Source organism: Oncorhynchus nerka, linkage group LG14 (assembly GCF_034236695.1).
Source record: "Oncorhynchus nerka isolate Pitt River linkage group LG14, Oner_Uvic_2.0, whole genome shotgun sequence".
Lineage (NCBI taxonomy): Eukaryota > Metazoa > Chordata > Actinopteri > Salmoniformes > Salmonidae > Oncorhynchus > Oncorhynchus nerka.
In genome coordinates, this window is record NC_088409.1 from 74,267,499 (window position 1) to 74,285,721 (window position 18,223).

The following is an 18,223-nucleotide window of genomic DNA, read 5'->3' on the forward strand; positions in this document are numbered from 1 at the left end:
GGGCTAAGCAAACACCCCTGTGGGGCTCCCACAGAAACATACTTTACAGACACACGTGGTGTTGTTGCCTACCTTCACCACCTGCGGTCGGCCCATCAGCAAGTCTAAGACCCAGTTGCACAGAGAGGGGTTCAGACCCAAGGCACTGAGCGTACTGATGAGCTTGGAGGGCACTATGGTGTTGAAGGCTGAGCTGTAGTCAATGAACCAGGTGGGATAGGGCAGAATGCAGTGCAATGGCGATTGTTTTGTCTGTGGATCTGTTGGGGCGGTATGCAAATTGTAGTGGGTCTAGGCTGTCGGCTAAGGTGGAGGTGATATGATCCTTAACGAGCCTCTCAAAGCACTTCATGATGACAGAAATTAGTGGTACAGGGAGATAGTCATTTAGGTTAGTTACCTTCACTTTCTAGGGTACAGGAACAAGGGTGAACACCTTTAAGCAAGTAGGGACAACATATCGGGATAGGGAGAGATTGAATATGTCTGTAAACACTCCAGCCAGCTGGTCTGCACATGCTCGGAGGAGGTATTTAGGATTGTCAAGACTGCAGCCACCCAAGACCGTTCTCTCTACCGCACGGTAATCAGTACCGATGCGCCACGTCTGGAACCAACAGGACCCTGAACAGCTTCTACCCCCAAGCCATAAGACTGCTAAGTAGTTATCCAAATACATGACCAAAAGTATGTGGACACCTGCTCGTTGAACATCTCATTCCAAAATCATGGGCATTAATATGGAGTTGGTCACACAGATCTTGACAAACCATTTCTGTATGGGACTCGCTTTGTGCACAGGGCCATTGCCATGCTGAAACAGGAAAGGGCCTTCCCCAAACTGTTGCCACAAAGTTGGAAGCACAGAATCGTCTAGAATGTCATTGTGTGCTGTAACATTAAGGTTTCCCATCACTGGAACTAAGGAGCCTAGACTGAACCATGAAAAACAGCCCCAGACAATTATTCCTCCACCACCAAAGTTTACAGTTGGCACTATGCATTGGGGCAGGTAGCGTTCTCCTGGCATCCACCAAACCCATATTTGTCCGTTGGACTGTCAGATGGCGAAGCGTGATTCATCACTCCAGAGAACGCGTTTTCACTGCTCCATAGTCCAGTGGCGGTGAGTTTTACACCATTCCAGCTGACGCTTGATATTGTGCATGGTGATCTTAGGCGTGTGTGTGGCTGCTCGGCCATGGAAACCCATTTCATTAAGTTCCCAAACAACAGTTATTGTGCTGATGTTGCTTCCAGAGGCAGTTTGGAACTCGTTAGTGAGTTTGGCAACCAAGGACAGACAATTTTTACGTGCTCTGCTGGCCCATTCTGCGAGTTTGTGTGGCCTACCACTTCCCAACTGAGCGGTTACTGCTCCTAGAAGTTTCCACTTCATAATAACAGCACTTACAGTTGACCGGGGCAGCTCAAGCAGGGCAGAAATTGACCAACTGACTTGCTGGAAAGGTGGCATCCTATGACGGTGCCACGTTGAAAAGCATGGAGCTCTTCAGTAAGGTAATTCTACTGGCAATGTTTGGCTATGGCGATTGCATGGCTGTGTGCTCGATTTTATACACCTGTCAGCAGCAGGTGTGGCTGAAATACCAGAATCCACTAATTTAAAGGGGTGTCCACATACTTTTGTATATATAGTGTAGCTACCCATACTATCTGCATTGACCCATTTTGCGCTGACTCTTCACATACAGTGCTGGTACGGTTTATCATATTTCCTGTTGCCTAGTCACTTTATCCCTATCTATATGTACATACAGTGCCTTCAGACTATTCAAACCCCTTGACTTTTTCACATTTTGCTGTGTTACAGCCTGAATTTAAAATGGATGAAATTGAGATTGTGTCACTGGCATACACACAATACCCGATAATGTCAAAGTGGAATTATGTTTAGACATTTTTACAAGTGAAAAAAAAGGTATTCAACCACTTTATGGCAATCCTAAATAAGTTTAAGAGTAAAAATGTGCTTAAGTTGCATGCTCACTGTGTGCAATTAGTTTAACATGATTTTTGAATGACTACTGCCTCTCTGTACCCCACACATACAATTATCACTACAAAGATACTAGCATCCTTCCTAACTCAGTTGCTGGAGAGGATCGAAACCGCTTAGGGATCTCACTATGAGACCAATGGTGACTTTAAAACAGTTACAGAGTTCAATGGTGGTGATAGAAAACTGAGGATGGATCAAAAGCATTGTAGTTACTCCACAATACTAACCTAAATGACCGAGTGAAAATAAGGAAGCCTGTACAGAATACGAATATTCCAATAAGGCACTAAAGTAAAATTACAAAAAATGTGGCAAATAAATCAACTTTATGTCCTGAATGCAAAGTGTTGTTTGGGGCAAATCCAACACATCACTGAGTAACACGTCATCTTTTCAAGCATGGTGGTGGTGCATCATGTTGTGGTTTTGCTTGTCATCTGCAAGGACAGGGTCGTTTTTGGGGGAGGTGAAAAGAAACTGAATAGAGCTAAGCACATGCAAAATCCAAGAGGAAAACCTGGTTCAGTCTACTTTCCAATAGACACTGGGAGACTAATTCACCCTTCAGCAGGACAATAACCGAAAACACAAGGCCAAATATACACTGGAGTTGCTTACCTTGCCACATCATACGGACCAAATTTCTGTATTTTGAAAGTTCCATACCTTAAACTTGATTGCTGACATTCAAAACATTGTAGGACTATATCAATGGACTAATGAAACGAATGCCAAAAGATCATTTTGGGGGGCAGTTGTCCTTTAACATGCTTGAATTGCTTACCTTGGCTAAGTGTAGAATTGTTATAAACTAAGATTAGTGGCAGTGGAGATTCTTCGATCACTGTGAGATATACAGTTGAAGTCGGAAGTTTACATACACCTTAGCCAAATACATTTAAACTCAGTTTTTCACAATTCCTGACATTTAATCCTAGTAAAAATTCCCTGTCTTAGGTCAGTTAGAATCACTACGTTGTTTTAAGAACGTGAAATGTCAGAATAATAGTAGAGAATGGTTTATTTCAGCTTTTATTTATTTCATCACATTCCCAGTGGGTCAGAAGTTTACATACACTCAATTGCCTTTAAATGGTTTAACTTGGGTCAAACGTTGCGGGTAGCCTTCCACAATAAGTTGGGTGAATTTTGTCCCATCCCTCCTGACAAGAGCTGGTGTAACTGAGTCAGGTTTGTAGGCCTCCTTGCTCACACACTTTTTCAGTTCTGCCAACAAATGTTCTATAGGATTGAGGTGAGGGCTTTGTGATGGCCACTCCAATACCTTGATTTTGTTGTCCTTAAGCCATTTTGCCACAACTTTGGAAGTATGCTTTGGGGTCATTGTCCATTTGGAAGACCCATTTGATTTAACTTCCTGACTGATGTCTTGATGTTGCTTCAATATATATCCACATAATTTCCCTACCTCATGATGCCATCTATTTTGTGAAGTGCACCAGTCCCTCCTGCAGCAAAACACCCCCACAACATGATGCTGCCACCCCCGTGTTTCACTGTTGGGATGGTGTTATTCTGCTTGCAAGCGTCCCCCTTTTTCCTCCAAACATAACAATGGTCATTATGGCCAAACAGTTCTATTTTTCTTTCATCCGACTTCTCCAAAAAGTACAATCTCTGGCCCCATGTGCAGTTGCAAACATTAGTCTGGCTTTTTAATGGCGTTTTTGGAGCAGTGGCTTTTTCCTTGCTGAGCGGCCTTTCAGGATATGTTGATATAGGACTCGTTTTACTGTGGATATAGATACTTTTGTACCCGTTTCCTCCAGCATCTTCACAAGGTCCTTTGCTGTTGTTCTGGGATTGATTTGCACTTTTCGCACAAGTACTTTCATCTCTAGGAGACAGAACGTCTCCTTTCTGAGCGGTATAACTGCGCGGTCCCATGGTTTTTATACTTGCATGCTATAGTTTGTAAAGATGAACTTGGTACGTTAAGACATTTGGAAATTGCTCCCAAAGATGAACCAGACTTGTGGTCTTGGCTGATTTCTTTTGATTTTCCCATGATGGCAAGCAAAGAGGCATTGAGTTTGAAGGTAGGCCTTGAAATACATCCACAGGTATACCTCCAATTGACGTCAATTTGCGTCAATCAGAAGCTTCTAAAGCCATGACAATTTTCTGGAATTTTCCAAGCTGATTAAAGGCACAGTCAACTTAGTGGATGTAAACTTCTGAGCCACTTGTGATAAAGTGAATTGTAATGCAGTGAATTGTAAGTGAAATAATCTTACTTGCGTCATCCACTAAGTAGATGTCCTAACCGACTTGCCAAAAACTATAGTTTGTTAACAAGAAATTAGTGGTTGAAAAGAGTTTTAATGACTCCAACCTAAGTTGGTAAACTTCCGACAAACTGTAAGCCTACTATAACTATATAGTAGTAATTTACCCAAGTGACTAAAATAGTGCAATATTAACTTGGTTCTAGTGTTAGCTATTCTAATCACGATGCTTTGGACAGAAAAGCGGCCAGTTTTTACCTGCAGAGACGATATTAAATGGAACTCGATTTTTCTAGAAAAAGATCATGATTACTTAAGATTCTTAAATTTTAGTTTAATATAAAATCACGAGTGAAGGAAACATACTTTACACACACAACACCAAGTCTGCATCTACACATTCAGCCCAATTCTGTTTTTTCCCCCCACGAATTGGTCTTTTTTTTTTACCCATCAGACCAGCTCTGAAAAAGGGCCAATATGAAAAGATCTGATGTGATTGGTAAAAAGACCAATTAGTGAAATAAAGATCAGAATTGGGCTGCCAGAGTGTACAAGATGGATCATTTAAAGGTTAGACAGTCAAACATTGACCAAGGAAAGGGTTGTTTTCTTGAAATTATTGATACAAGATTGGGAAACCATTAACGTTACAGTCCTTGCATGGAATCAAAGTGCTCTCAATCTAGCATTTCTACAATAATTACTATACAGTTCATACATCACATGTATAATTAGTTAGGTCCAAGGGTATAGGACACACCCTACAAGCAGACAGTACAAAGAAAAAATCTAATCTGAGGACTAGACCACAGATGCCTAACTCCTAAAAGGCATGATGGGTTAACCATAGGCAATGTGACACTTAATCATGGCTTGTTCTATTCCTGGAGAGTAGGTAGGTAGTGTTTGGAGATTCCCATCTCACTCAAACTGCTATAACTCAACCCATCACTCATCATAATGCAGTGAAGACAGGAACTTATCCACATCCAAGTCATCAGGGAAGGAATCCATTAGTTTCTGCTGTTTCTGAGGAGAAACAAATAATAATAGAGACGCAGTCATTTTAATGTGCTTTCTCACTATACAAGCAAACAGAAAACAGTTTACATTTAATTCACGGTCATTATGTCAAATATCTACGATTGGGTAGATGCAATTACATTCAATTTTTACCCTTAGGAAAGATTAGGATACACAGCTTGAACAGAACATTTTGTATGTTTTGCACACCTCTGCTTTCTTCTTACTACCAGATGAACCGGAGAGATCTTTCTTTGCTGGCAGGCTGGCCAGGGGCTCGGGCTGCTTGCGCTTCTTGCTCTTGGCAGCTACAGTGGCCACTGTTCCAGTCCCCTCCTGGCGCAAGCTGTCTTTCAGTGGGGTGCCTGTCCTGGCGATGGCAGCTCGGGATAGGATCATCAGTGTGTGAGCCGCCATGTTGATGCTGTTTTCACTCCCTGCCTCACTGGCTGGGCTGCAGGAGGGAAGGTCCGGGGTGGCGGGAGGGACCAGGGGCCTGGGGGTGCCCTCTCCATCCCTGCCTAGCCTCTGACGTGCAGGGGTCCTGGGGCAGTCTAGAGTTTCCTGGAGACGGCCAGGGGTCAGAGGAAGAGGCAGGTCCGGACAGCCCATGCCTGGCCTCTTAGAAGGGGTGGAGGGAGGGTTTAGACCCTGGATGTCGTGGAGCATTTCAGCCGCCTGCTTGGTCAGCGGGCTGGTCTTGGAGGGGGTTTTGCTGGAGCTAGCCTGGGGGACAGGGGTTTGTGAGCCCACTGGGGCCTGGCTGAACTCTCTTGGTGCTGGTGTGGGCTGCTGCTCTCGCCTGCCTCCCTCCAGCTCATTCTCCTTATTGGCAGTGACATGAGGGGGGTCCTGAGAAGATGTAATTTTCTCGGTCTGTCCCTCCCACTCCTTGGCAGGAGATTTTTCCGTAGACTCTTGTCTACTTGTGTCCTCTTCTTTCCTGCTCCCTGATCTCAGTCTGTGATCAGAGGAAGAAGACCTGGAGCTCTGGGCATCCTTAGATTCTGTTCCACCATCATCCTTCTGGTCTGCTGATTGTGATCTCTTTCTGGACTCTGACTGTGAGGCATCAGTCTTACTGCTACCAGCACTCTGAAATCTACTGGTACTTGCAGTTTGACCTCTAGCATTTTGATCTGCGTCCCTCTTTGAAGGGGTCTTTTTCACAGCTTCTTTCTGATTTTGGTCAGTGGAGGATTTCTCGGTCTCTGTTCCGGTCCATGATGTTTGAGTGTTGTCTGTGCATCTTACAGTCTCTATTCTCCTTTTTGGCCTGCTGCTACCCAAGATAGCAGAATTTGCTGAGGCCAATTTAGTTATCTCTTTCTCCAACTGTTGGACAGAAGGTGATACAGGAGTAGGTGTTGCTTTGGAGGAGAAAGCAGTTTTTCTGGTCTGAGTGGCAGTTTTACTAGCAGACCCATCAAAGCAAAGCATCCTTCTATGGCTGGGGCTCAAGCCAACTGCTACCTTCTGCTGCCCTGTGCTTTCAGAGGACTGCCCCTTAACCTGCTTTGTAATCATATTCGATCCAGAAGCTCCCATTTTGTCTGAAATGCACACGCAAGCAACAACATTTGTGAACAAAACAACAGTAAACAGACAATGACATTATATATAACTGAACACTAATCCTTACCTGAGACTGTGGTGTCCTTGGGTGCCAGTTTAGGCTTGGTTTTCACTGCTACTGGCTGCTTTGCTGAAACAGGGCTAGGCATGGCTATCAACTGTGACAGACAAATGATCACTAGATGTACATGTTACTGTAGCTAAGGTAGCCTATCAGTTAAAGAAAAGAGATTAAATGCAAATATGTAAAACAGTTTTTATTTTTCATTTATACAATGAAAAGGAGTGCTTACCTGATTAGGAACTATTGAGAACTGTCCTGCATTATTCTGCCCAACAACAGATACAGGAACCACCATGTGTTGCAGCATGGGCTGAACTGGTGAAGATATAATGAGTCTAGATCCTGGAAGGATATAAACTGGTTAGACATTTCCCTCCAGCAAAACAGCATGGCACATTAAATGAGCGATGACTAATGGGTAATTCCACAGTAAGGGAGTTGCGTTGAGACTTAAGTATGACAAACAAAAGCTATTGATTTCAAAGTTGAACAAACCTTACAATTTCATGCACAAGTACTACTTTTAACAATTTACACAGAATAAAAAAAATATATAACATTTACTGGAAGAACTGGGCAGATGCAAAGTTTGGTAAAAGAATTTGGGGTAAAAAAAACTTTTTTTTTTAAGTGTCCACGTTTTAAATATATTAAGATTTAACGATGACTACAGAAAGAATGATGTGTCAACTATGTAATTTATATATTTTGGCTATTGAACTAAAGTAATTGAAGTGGATTTACACCCTGTAACATAATTGCAGTAACGGAATTTCATCATGGATCCCTGATCTGTACTACACAGAAATGTGTAATTATGAATACCATTCCCTTCATGGTGATGTATCCTAAATAGGTACACAAAGGTGTAATACCACATCCTCCTTTGCATATTTGGGTATTGTTCTCCACATTGGCTATTATTTTTAATAAGCTCTGTCCCCAAACAAGACCAAATTTGGTTGGTCCAAATCTGAACCAATAATAGAAGTCTGTTTCACAAGTTTGGACATCAAAGCACAGCACAGTAGAGCTCAGTAGAGTACAGTACAGCACTGAACTATACTCTACTTTTCCTCACTGTGCTCTACTGTACTGTGCTGTTCAAACCTGTGAACCAAACTGTGTTTTGTGACTACTATGATTTCCCATTGTAGCTGTTGGGTTCTGAGAATCTGAAATATACTTATTCATGTCACTGAGGAAGTGAGGGTAATGTATAACGTTTACATTATAGCAGGTATCCTATTGAAATATTGAGTGCTTAAGGTTAGAGGGTCTACACCAGAAGTGAATGGTTATCTGTGGGAGGAAGGTATATAGTGTCTAGAATGTTTTTGTCTAATGCAGCTGTATTGATCCTCTGGGAAGAATAAACTTGGTTAAGCTTTCATAGTGTCCGTAGAGTTTCTCTGAAAATTAGAACCAATTCAATAGCAGACATTCCGTTACAGATTTTTCAGAAAGTCAAGTTTTAATCACTTAATTCATGAACAAAATTGATATCAGTAAAAGCACGATAACTAATTGATAGGTCTACCTCCATGATCCTCCCTCTTCATGAGGAAGATAAATTAGAAAAGATCTTAAAGACGTGGGTTTTTGGTAATGAAATTTCAAGGCACAAGGCCATGTTTCTTAAATGTACAGAAAGCAGAACAATTTCTCCAAAACTACATACAAGTATTGATATAAGTTGGCAGGGGTCATTTCTTTAACCTTTGATGTATTTCTAATAGTTATTCTGGTAGATGTTTTCTAAGACTCCTTTACATCTGTTTGACCAGAAATCAAAGCATTTGCTTATTCCTAATTTTTAGGATGGAAAATGGTCAGAAAATTTCAACTTCATTTTGAAATGCAACTGTGAACTTCATATGTTGGTGCTCATTGGTCCTTTTACATGGAAATTACCTACAGCTTTATGAAGTACAAAATATTAAAGCTGCAATATGTAACTTTCTGGGCGACCCGACCAAATTCACATAGAAATGTGTGTTATAGATCTGTCAATCTGATTAAATGCAAGTCTAAGAAGCGGTAGATCAGTTTTATGTGCACTATTTCTATGCTTCCCGTTCTTAAGTTTAGTTTGAGTCTTACTTCCGGTTTTGTACACAAGCTTCCAACAGCTGAAAATACAATATTTTTAGTCATGGAAAATTTATTTCACAGCAGTTTAGATGGTACATTGATTCTCTACACTATACTTGCTTGTTTTGTCACAAACTGAAATTAGGCGAACTATTAGAATTTTTGCATAGTGCATCTTTAAGTATTTAAACTCTGTCTTACCAGGGGAATAGCGGGGTGGAGTGGCCAGAGCATATGAGGTCGGGGGTACTGTCGGTACCTGTGGGGCGCCACTGGGTAACATCACCTTGTTGGATTGGTGGTTTGTGGCTGTTGTGTCTGTCACTAAGATGTAGCTGTTGGTGGATGTGGCTGAATCAAAGGGCAGCTGAATGTAGTAGCCTGGTTGTGTCAACGCAGATGACGTCCCTGCCAATGCTGCCACATCCCCTGCTTTCTCACTAAGAGGAGTCTCTGCTGGCTGGAGGACTTCTGTCCTCTGTAAACTGGTCACCGCCTGCACCGTCTCCTCCTGAGCCATGGGGGTGCCACTGAAGGCCGAGGCCTTAGCAGGTGACTTGGTGGGGGAGGAGAGGAAGATGGTGGGGATCCTGTCCCCAGTGATGCTGGACACAGCCTGGTTCAGGGCTGAGTCACAGGAGGGCTCCCCTTGCTCATCACTGATGATGATCTTCAGGGCTACAATCTTACTGGGGTCAACTTCCTTGCCTGTGGGGTTTGGGATGAAGGTTGGGGCAGCAGGAGTGGTTGATGTTTTAACTGTTGATGGGACAGCCATAGAGGGTATGGTCTGTGGTAGAGGTTGGGAAATTTCTACACTGCTGGGAGGGGTCATATTCCTGTGACACAGGTTAGAGGCCTGTATGGGAGCCTTGTTTGACTGATCCAGCGCTGGCATGGAATTAGACAGGCCAGGTGAAGAGTTAAGAAGTGATGCTTGGTTATCCATCACTTGTCCATCATCAACCCCCACGGGGTTCTCATTACCCAATATGTTTTTGACAGCAGAGACCATACTGGTTTCAGATGAAGCTGCATTGCATGCTGACACCAGATTATTTGTTCCACTCTCCTGTCTGACTGGCTCAAAGAGATCTGGGAGAGCTATATTGTGAAGGGGAGGAGTATTCAGAGGCTCATCTATATCCACGCCTGATCCATCCTGATCAAAGATGGAGCCGGAGTCAACAGTATCAGAGTCCTTGGCGGCAGAAAAGGCAGCAACAGTAAGTTTATCGATATGTGCTGACGGTTCAGTTGAGCTAGCTCCCCTTCTCGACCCTCTGGTACTGGGTCCAGGAGTTGTTGAGCTAGCTCCCCCTCTCGACCCTCTGGTACTGGGTCCAGGAGTTGTTGAGCTAGCTCCCCTTCTCGACCCTCTGGTACTGGGTCCAGGAGTTGTTGAGCTAGCTCCCTTTCTCGACCCTCTGGTACTGGGTCCAGGAGTTGTTGAGCTAGCTCCCCTTCTCGACCCTCTGGTACTGGGTCCAGGAGTTGCATTTGAAGTGCTTGAAACATGAGGTGCAGATTTCCTTGTTTTCTTACTCCTGGGCTCTTGACTAGACTTTGTCGCTCTAGTTGTTGTTTCTTGCCCTTGTGTCGAATTTTCAGGCCCAGTGCCTGAGAAATGAGAGAAAAATCCCATTGTCAGAAAGAGGTTTCTGATGAAGCAGCAATATTGTTTAGTATATGATTCCATCAGATCATGAGTACTTTGTCCATACCTGAATCTCCAGTCTCAGGAGAGCCATCAATACATCTAGTCTCAGTCTCACCATTCTCTGTGATGGTATTGCTCACATTCCCAGCTCCTTGTTCAGTATCCTCACTGGTTTTGCTTTTGCCTTAATGCAAAGAATCAAGAGATTTAGTGGAAGAATGTGATTTTATATAATCTTAGTCAAACATTAAATCAACAGGCCCACTTCATGCATTGGAGCAACAAAATCCTGCACATGATTAAATCGTCAGCAAAGTTGAAAATGTTTACCGTAATCAAAGAGGTCAAAGAGAGCCTGGAAGGCTGGGTCGGACTCTGTCTGCTCCAAGATGTCTTGTATAACATCATTAGACATATGGATTTCCCCCTGCACAGAGTAAATGTCAGGAGAAAGCACATATCCACACTATGCACTAAAGAATGACAATGTTCCCTTAGGTCAAGTGGATAAATTAGGAATAGCAAGTCTGTGAGAACATGACATTACCTGCAGGCCCAGAATTTCATCTATGGACTGGTCAGGCTCCATGGTGCTGCATGATGCCTTTAAAGCCTGTGGACTGCCATCACTACAAGTAGAGAGAAAGAAACACATGTACAGGTAAGAAATATCTACTCAACAGCCAAATGTAATTTAGTCAGTACTGTTCAAATGTTACAAAAGAAGATCTACTTTAATTATTACCATGCTAGGATTTTGTTGATGTTTTCAGCAAGCTTCTCTTGTAAGGACTTGTCATTTAGAATCCTCTCTCTTGCATTTTGTATCACCATTTGCTGCAAAGATAAACAATTCAATGAATCAAGAGGTTAGGAGTTTTCAAATGCAACATATTTATAGAAAAACAGAGTATTAACTTTGTTTTGTACTCACAGGGAAATTCTCTGTGACTGTCTCTTCACTCTGGGGCTCAGCTGTCAGGCTACTGGCCGCCATGTTGGTTCTTCCAGTCCCACTGAAGCCCCCACCTCTCCTCCTGGGGGAGTCACTGGGAAGATTACTCGTCATAACGCAATCTACTAGGGATGGGCATCTTTCATTTTCAAGATGATTCGATACTCATCTAGATACATGGGCTTCAAAACATTACAGGAACAATAAGTTTTACTCTGAAACTAGTTGGTGCAATTCGGTTTGATTCGATACACTAACATTTCTTGCAGAAACACATTCAAATTCTGCTGCTGATGGGAGCTCATGAGCTGGGCCTCTCTGAGCTGACTTCGGTGTGTGTGGTGTATGTACTATGTAGGCACCTGAGCTGAGTCATAAAGGAGGCTTCTACCATCCCACTACCAGATTGGGGCGGGGCGGGGGGCAGCAATGTAGCCTGTTTTCATGTCTCCGTCACCCACTAATTAAATTGTAATTTAATAATGTATCAATATTTATCATTTACAAACTAGCTATGACACAGCCAATGAATAGCAACAACTTTGGATTTCACCCCCCATCTTAAAATCAAATGGTTTTGAATTATCTTCTTTCGCATCGGCCATGTAGTCCGTCTCGCAAAAGTGATTGCTGTCCTCATTATGAAATGATCAACTTTACTCTGTATATCGGGGCGACAGGTAGCCTAGCGGTTATAGCATTGGGCCAGTAACCAAAAGGTTGCTGGTTTGAATACCTGAGCCAACAAGGTAAAAAAATATATATATAATTGTCAATGTGCCCTTGACCACAATTTTCTCCAGGAGCACTGTACTATTTTTTTATGACAATATACACTGACTGTTTGAAGCAAAACTACCCAAACTATTGCTGATGGTAAAACTGAACAATCCAAATCAAATCTATTGTCAACCCCATTCAGCAGATATAGCCAGATGAGAGTTGCGTCTCTGGTAGCTTAAAAAACAAACATTTTCAACAGTGCATAGATAACAATAACCTAGCAAATTACATAGGTTGTCACTCAACCAATAAAGCCTAATATCACGCAAGCCATTGTAGTATTTGAATGCTGAAGGTGCTGCGCAGATGTGCACGATGCTGGGCTCAGTGCGCAGTTTGACTAGGCTACTGATATTGCCTGGGGTTGTTCGGCATTCAAAATGGCTTGTAGATCAATGACTGACAACACAGTTAGTGCCTTCACAAAATAGTCATACCCCTCGACTTATTCCACATTTTGTTGTGTTACAGCCTGAATTCAAAACGGATTACATTAAAATGTTCCTATCAGTCATCTACACACAATATTCCATAATGACAAAGTGAAACAATGTTTTTAGAAATGTTTTCTAATTGATTGAAAATGAAATACAGAATCATTCATTTACATAAGTATTCACATCCCTTTGCTATGACACTCCAAATTGAGCTCAGAGGAACATCTAATTTCCTTTGATCATCCTCGAGATGTCACTACAACTTGATTGGAGTCCACTTGTGGACAATTCAATTGTTTGGGCATGATTTAGAAAGAAAGACCTGTCTATATAAGGTCCCACAGTCCATGTCAGAGCAGAAACTATACCATGAAGTCCAAGGTACTGTCAGTAGATTTCCGGGATATATTCCTCATCACAATTCTATCTGAGGAAGGGTATAAAGCAATTTCAAGAATGTTGAATGTTTTCAAGAGCAGTGGTCTCAATCATTGGGAAATGGATAAAATATGGAACTAAGCAGACTCTACCTCAGACTGGGGGCGAAGATTTACGCTCAGGACAATGACCCCAAGCATACAGCAAAAGCAACGCGGGAATGGCTTCAGAACAAGAATGTGAAAGTCCCCGAGTCGCCCAGCCAAAGCCCAGACTTGAATCCCATTGAAAATCTGTGGAAAGACTTGAAGATTGCTGTTCACCACCATGCCCCATCTAATTTAAGAGCTTGAGAAAATCTGCAGGAAAGCATGGGAGAAAATCCCCCAATCCAGATGTCCAAAGCTGATACAGACCTACCCAAGACAACTCAAAAATGTAATGGCCGCCAAAGATTGACTCAGGGGTGTGAATACTTTTGTAAATGAGCTCTATGTATTCCATTTTCTGTAAATTTGAAAACATTTTAAAAACATGTTTTCACTTTGTCATTATAGGGCATTGTGTATTCATGGGTGAGACAAACAATTTTGTTCCATTTTGAATTCAGGCTGTAACAACAAAGAGGGGTTTGAATACTTTCTGAAGGCACTGTAACTGTGTTGAGAGTCATTGATCTACAAGGAGAGGATGCATTTGTTGTCAACAAAGATGAGAGGTATTTCCCGAAGTTAGAAACAATGTAATTTGAGCAAAAAAAAAAGAAAAAAAAGTGTGAACCGCCAATTCATAATGTTTAAATACATTTTCTGACCGATGCATGCTAAATTTGGCTTATTTGGGGTCCACGGACTGATAGTTTTATCTTTAAACATTTTAATAATGGACCAATGTGTATAGTTGAATCGTTACACCACTAGAATCTACACACGGGTAAGAACTTTTAAGAACCTACAAATGGATGACAATGACTATCTCACCATTTCCGACGCCCTGGGGATAATGGTCCTGGTGTTAACCGGTTGTCTGGAACCATTATTTGCAAAGGTGACTCTCCTGTAAAAACAAAAACAAATGTTGATTATTCAATGAAGCTTTATTGACAACTTTTCCTACAAGTTGGTATTAATGTCCATAATATTTACAGTAATCGATGGTTAAAACGAGATGTGATAGACATACACCTACTGTAACAACCTTCCCCAGTACACTGCTGCTCATGGACGTGTTTACTTACGGTTCACATTGATGAGTAGACGTCCTCCATCTTGGATCTGGGGCGATGTGCTGCAGATGGGGGAGGGTCTGGTCAGCTGGGAGCTGTAGCAGACTGGGGTTGAGTGTCCCAAGATGCTCTGAGGGGTATCGAGGGGGCTGGAAAAGCCCTGGGCCAACAGAGGGGCTGACGATGACAGAAACGCAGAGCTGGGGGACTGGGTTGATGACAAGGCTTTCTGTCGCCCCCTCATGTTCACGATCCCATTACGTGTGCGGACTGCAGAGGAAATAGGTTTATGAATCACGTCATACAGCAGGGTTCCCCAATAGGCGACCAGTGGGTGAATTCATTCGGCCCACCATGTTTTCTGAGCAGAAAATATAATTGCTTGGACATAAAATATTGTAAAGTCAACAGGAAATTTGTATTCCCACACATAAATAAGGAGGAATATTGGATCATATACCAATGTAATGAAGGTTGAAAATTATTACGTTTTTCTCAAATACCTGGTTTAGGATTCTTACGGTCAATTTGCAGTGTACACAACAATTAGCTTTTTGTGTGATGTAACCTTTATAGTTATGCTGCCATATAGCCAGCAGTCTGCCTCTTGTTTAGTCAATGTTTGCAATGACCATGAAAACGAGCATTAAATCGCTATTGACTGCTGTTTTGTGAACAAGTGGCAGCGTCATGAATGACTGAACAGCAACTGAAAGGAGGTAGGCTAGTGGATCCTGCATGCGCAGAAATCTTTGTATTTTTTGCAAAAGCAAGTCTGACTCCAGAAAATTTGGAACCACAGCCACTCCAAACGATTCTTTAACTATGTTCCAAGTCCGCTCTGGTTCAAGGGGAAAAATACATCCCGCAGCTGAATGTAATTAGGGATTCCTGCCATACAGCCATGGAGTTCTGCGCTCTGCATGACTGTTTGAGCCACACAACATTATAAAGAGACAATAAAATCCAAGTTCATAGGTCATACTAAGATCATAACCATTTAACTTCCAAGAATATTTAATAAAGCACTTACGTCTTTGATTCTGGCTAACAGCTGGGGAGTTCTGCATAGACCTAAGGAAAGAAAGAAGTTGAATTGAAGATGTCAGTAAGTGCACTATGACTGAGTGACACCATCAAACAGCAATATGTTGGTGAGTTTCTTACTTTATTTGATTGAGTGTGAAATCAAGCTTTTTCCACAATGATGTCATCATGACAGGTATCTGAGTCTCTTCACTGGTCTCTAAGCAGAAATAGCAGGGGGGGTGACAACCAATAATACAATACATACACGTGAAAGTCCTGTACTCATTTACTGAAAGTGGTAGAGGTCAGAAGTTACGCTTACCTTTAGCTTTGACAGCAACATATTCATTCAAAATGGTTGTCAGGTTTTTCCCGAAGAGGGACTGCAATGGGAATACACATGGATTAGCTACCTAGCTAAGTAATCCACTAAAGAACTTACTGTAGTTAGATATTGTCATTACAATGACAGAGTTGAACACAGCTATATGCAGTCTGAACTGACAACAAACTTACAAACACACAAGCAGGAATAGTTCCATCATCTGAGCTGTGTTCTGCGTACTCCTTCAAATTGGAGCTTTCGCGAATGAATGCCTGGCTTGTATTACACAGTCCCTCTTGTTGCAGGTATCCTATAAAAACAGTGTACAAGAGAGAAGCTGAATTGGAGGCTCAGCTTGTCAAAATCATCTAGATTTTTGCTTACTACAGTGCAGCTCTCCTTGCAATATCATCAGCAGGGTCTTACAGATAGCAATCTAACATTAGTTAGCTTCATGCTACTGCCATAGCTCGTTATCTTTCAGTTGTTAGGTTAGCTAGCAACACAAACAGGACCCAGTTTGATTTACCTAAAACGAGACGCGCCATGTCAGACGGAAGCAACATGGTTGCAATGTCGAATTATTGCAACAATTACAAATTACATTCTCTGTCAAATCAGGTAAGAATACATTTAATCTCGAATAAAGCAAGTACATTTGTCAAAACATCCAGTGTGTAGCGTAAGCAACATCCTACGAGTTGTGAAAAGGCGGGGAACTCGAGCACATGTAACCCGGAATTTCCATAATATTTAGCAGATGTGCATTATGGGAAATGGTGTTTAAATGGTGAGTGTCCACTTTCAGTTTTTTAGTACATTTCAAGTTACTTCCACGAAGTTACATATAAGCTGATGTCAGTTTGTCATTGGAGTTTGTTTTGCTGATTATTATTATAGTCAATGGACTCACTTTTGCCACCACCAGAAAAACTAGACACGATAGGCGATTTCTCTGTGACCCGGTTGTGATATATTTTTCAACCGTGGAGGGGGGGGCGTGGTTTTGCAGCGTGCGCACGTCAACATCCCTTCTATCTTTGGTGGAAGTTTCACTTTATATGAGGATAATAAACATTAAGGTATGAAATAACCGAGCATCAATATCAAATGTGATGGGTTTGACATGTGACTCTTTTAAAATGGATTATTTTGGTGTTATGTGTGAATTCAATACCATGCTTGCTATTATTGCAAGCTAACTGCAGCAGCTTTAGCTTGCTAGTTAGCTAGCTAGCTATTTTTCATCAACCTGGAGTATTCATTGTGAATTAGTATGATTTGTTAGGAAGCTAGGCTTGCTACACTCTTTCCAAAGTGATGAAATTGTTGACACTTGTTTGAACAATGCATCATGTCTGTTTAATTTGTCAAACTTGTCATCAACATCATGCTTCATACATGTCATTATCATTTGTTTTTAGAGATGCATGCCTCCCCCCAAATTTGTTGATGGAACCTGATACACGACCCTAGAGCATCATGAGCTTGGTCCTTCACGAGCTGCTTGTCTGCTGCAGAGGTTTAGAGAATGACAAAGCAACGGAGAGAAAGGTAATTTATTTCACTCATAAAATCAGTGCATTGAATCAATAGGCCTATTTCAACGTCTGTACATTGAACATTCTGTTCTTGTATCCAGAAAGAGGCTGATCGCTTCAGACAGCTCATCCGGTCTCCTGACACAGTGAAGGAGCTGGATCACATTTCTGGAACCAGAGCTGCTAAAAGTTCCAAGCAGCTCACCTGGAATGCAGTCTTCAGGTACTATTGCTTCCTACAATGTGTATTACACAATTCCCACTATTAGTGGACTAATAGCCTGACCACACCGCTCACGCACGCGACGTGAGCATTGCAAAATCAATGTAGAAATCCATGTTATTCAATTATTGCACCCACACTGCTCGCGCGCATCTGCTTTGCCAAGGGCTAAAATAGAAATCAGTTCTATTTCTGACGCAGATCGCGCTGCAAGTCCTGTCTCTCCCATCTCTTCATTGGTTTATAGAAGCAGGTACCCACGTGCCATCTCCTCATTGGTTATACCCACGTGGGTGATTGAAAGACAAACTGTTTTGCCGGTCATCGTGGTAATACTATGAAAGTTTAGATGCCAATAACCATAGAAGTTCAACGATTGAAAAGCCTGGAAGGAGGAGAGATAACTAGAAACGATTCGGTTGACCGGGTTTATGTGTGGATTAATTGTCGGAGTAGAAGACCTTGTGCATTTCAGGTAAAATAACAACTCAATGTTTATATCCCAGGACAAATTAGCTAGCAACAGCTAGCTAGCTAAATAGGACAAAATAGCTAGCAAGTGCAAGCTAACTAGCTAAATTGCCATAAATGTTTAATGCTTTTTGACCTGTCCAAATTAATGTAATTGGTTCAATG

The 18,223-nt window shown here is 42.0% G+C and overlaps 2 protein-coding genes across 6 annotated transcripts in view; one reads left to right on the forward strand and one right to left on the reverse strand.

The window, feature by feature from the left end:
- Nucleotides 1-4,585: 4,585 nt before the first annotated feature.
- Nucleotides 4,586-16,549, reverse strand: LOC115141872 (protein NPAT-like). Of its 2 annotated transcripts, none has more exons than XM_029681196.2 (17): nucleotides 16,353-16,549; nucleotides 16,015-16,133; nucleotides 15,821-15,881; nucleotides 15,637-15,715; nucleotides 15,503-15,543; nucleotides 14,482-14,739; nucleotides 14,225-14,300; nucleotides 11,626-11,728; nucleotides 11,437-11,528; nucleotides 11,239-11,320; nucleotides 11,022-11,118; nucleotides 10,756-10,875; nucleotides 9,233-10,651; nucleotides 7,167-7,279; nucleotides 6,941-7,031; nucleotides 5,509-6,851; nucleotides 4,586-5,304 (listed from the first exon to the last, which is right to left on the reverse strand). In XM_029681196.2, the coding sequence occupies exons 1-17, from the start codon at nucleotides 16,387-16,389 to the stop codon at nucleotides 5,224-5,226; spliced, it is 4,212 nt and encodes a 1,403-aa protein (XP_029537056.2). In that variant the 5' UTR covers nucleotides 16,390-16,549; the 3' UTR covers nucleotides 4,586-5,223. The 2 variants fall into 2 exon arrangements, with proteins under 2 accessions (XP_029537056.2, XP_029537055.2); XM_029681195.2 differs by having other exon boundaries at nucleotides 11,626-11,740.
- A 267-nt stretch (nucleotides 16,550-16,816) lies between these two features.
- Nucleotides 16,817-18,223, forward strand: part of atm (ATM serine/threonine kinase) — a 42,993-nt gene continuing 41,586 nt past the window's right edge. For all 4 annotated transcript variants that reach the window (XM_029681187.2, XM_029681189.2, XM_029681188.2 and 1 more), the window contains exons 1-3: nucleotides 16,817-16,905; nucleotides 17,248-17,377; nucleotides 17,466-17,587. In XM_029681187.2, coding sequence (XP_029537047.1) covers nucleotides 17,306-17,377; nucleotides 17,466-17,587 — 194 coding nt within the window. In that variant the 5' untranslated portion in view covers nucleotides 16,817-16,905; nucleotides 17,248-17,305. The remainder of the gene's footprint in view (nucleotides 16,906-17,247; nucleotides 17,378-17,465; nucleotides 17,588-18,223) is intronic.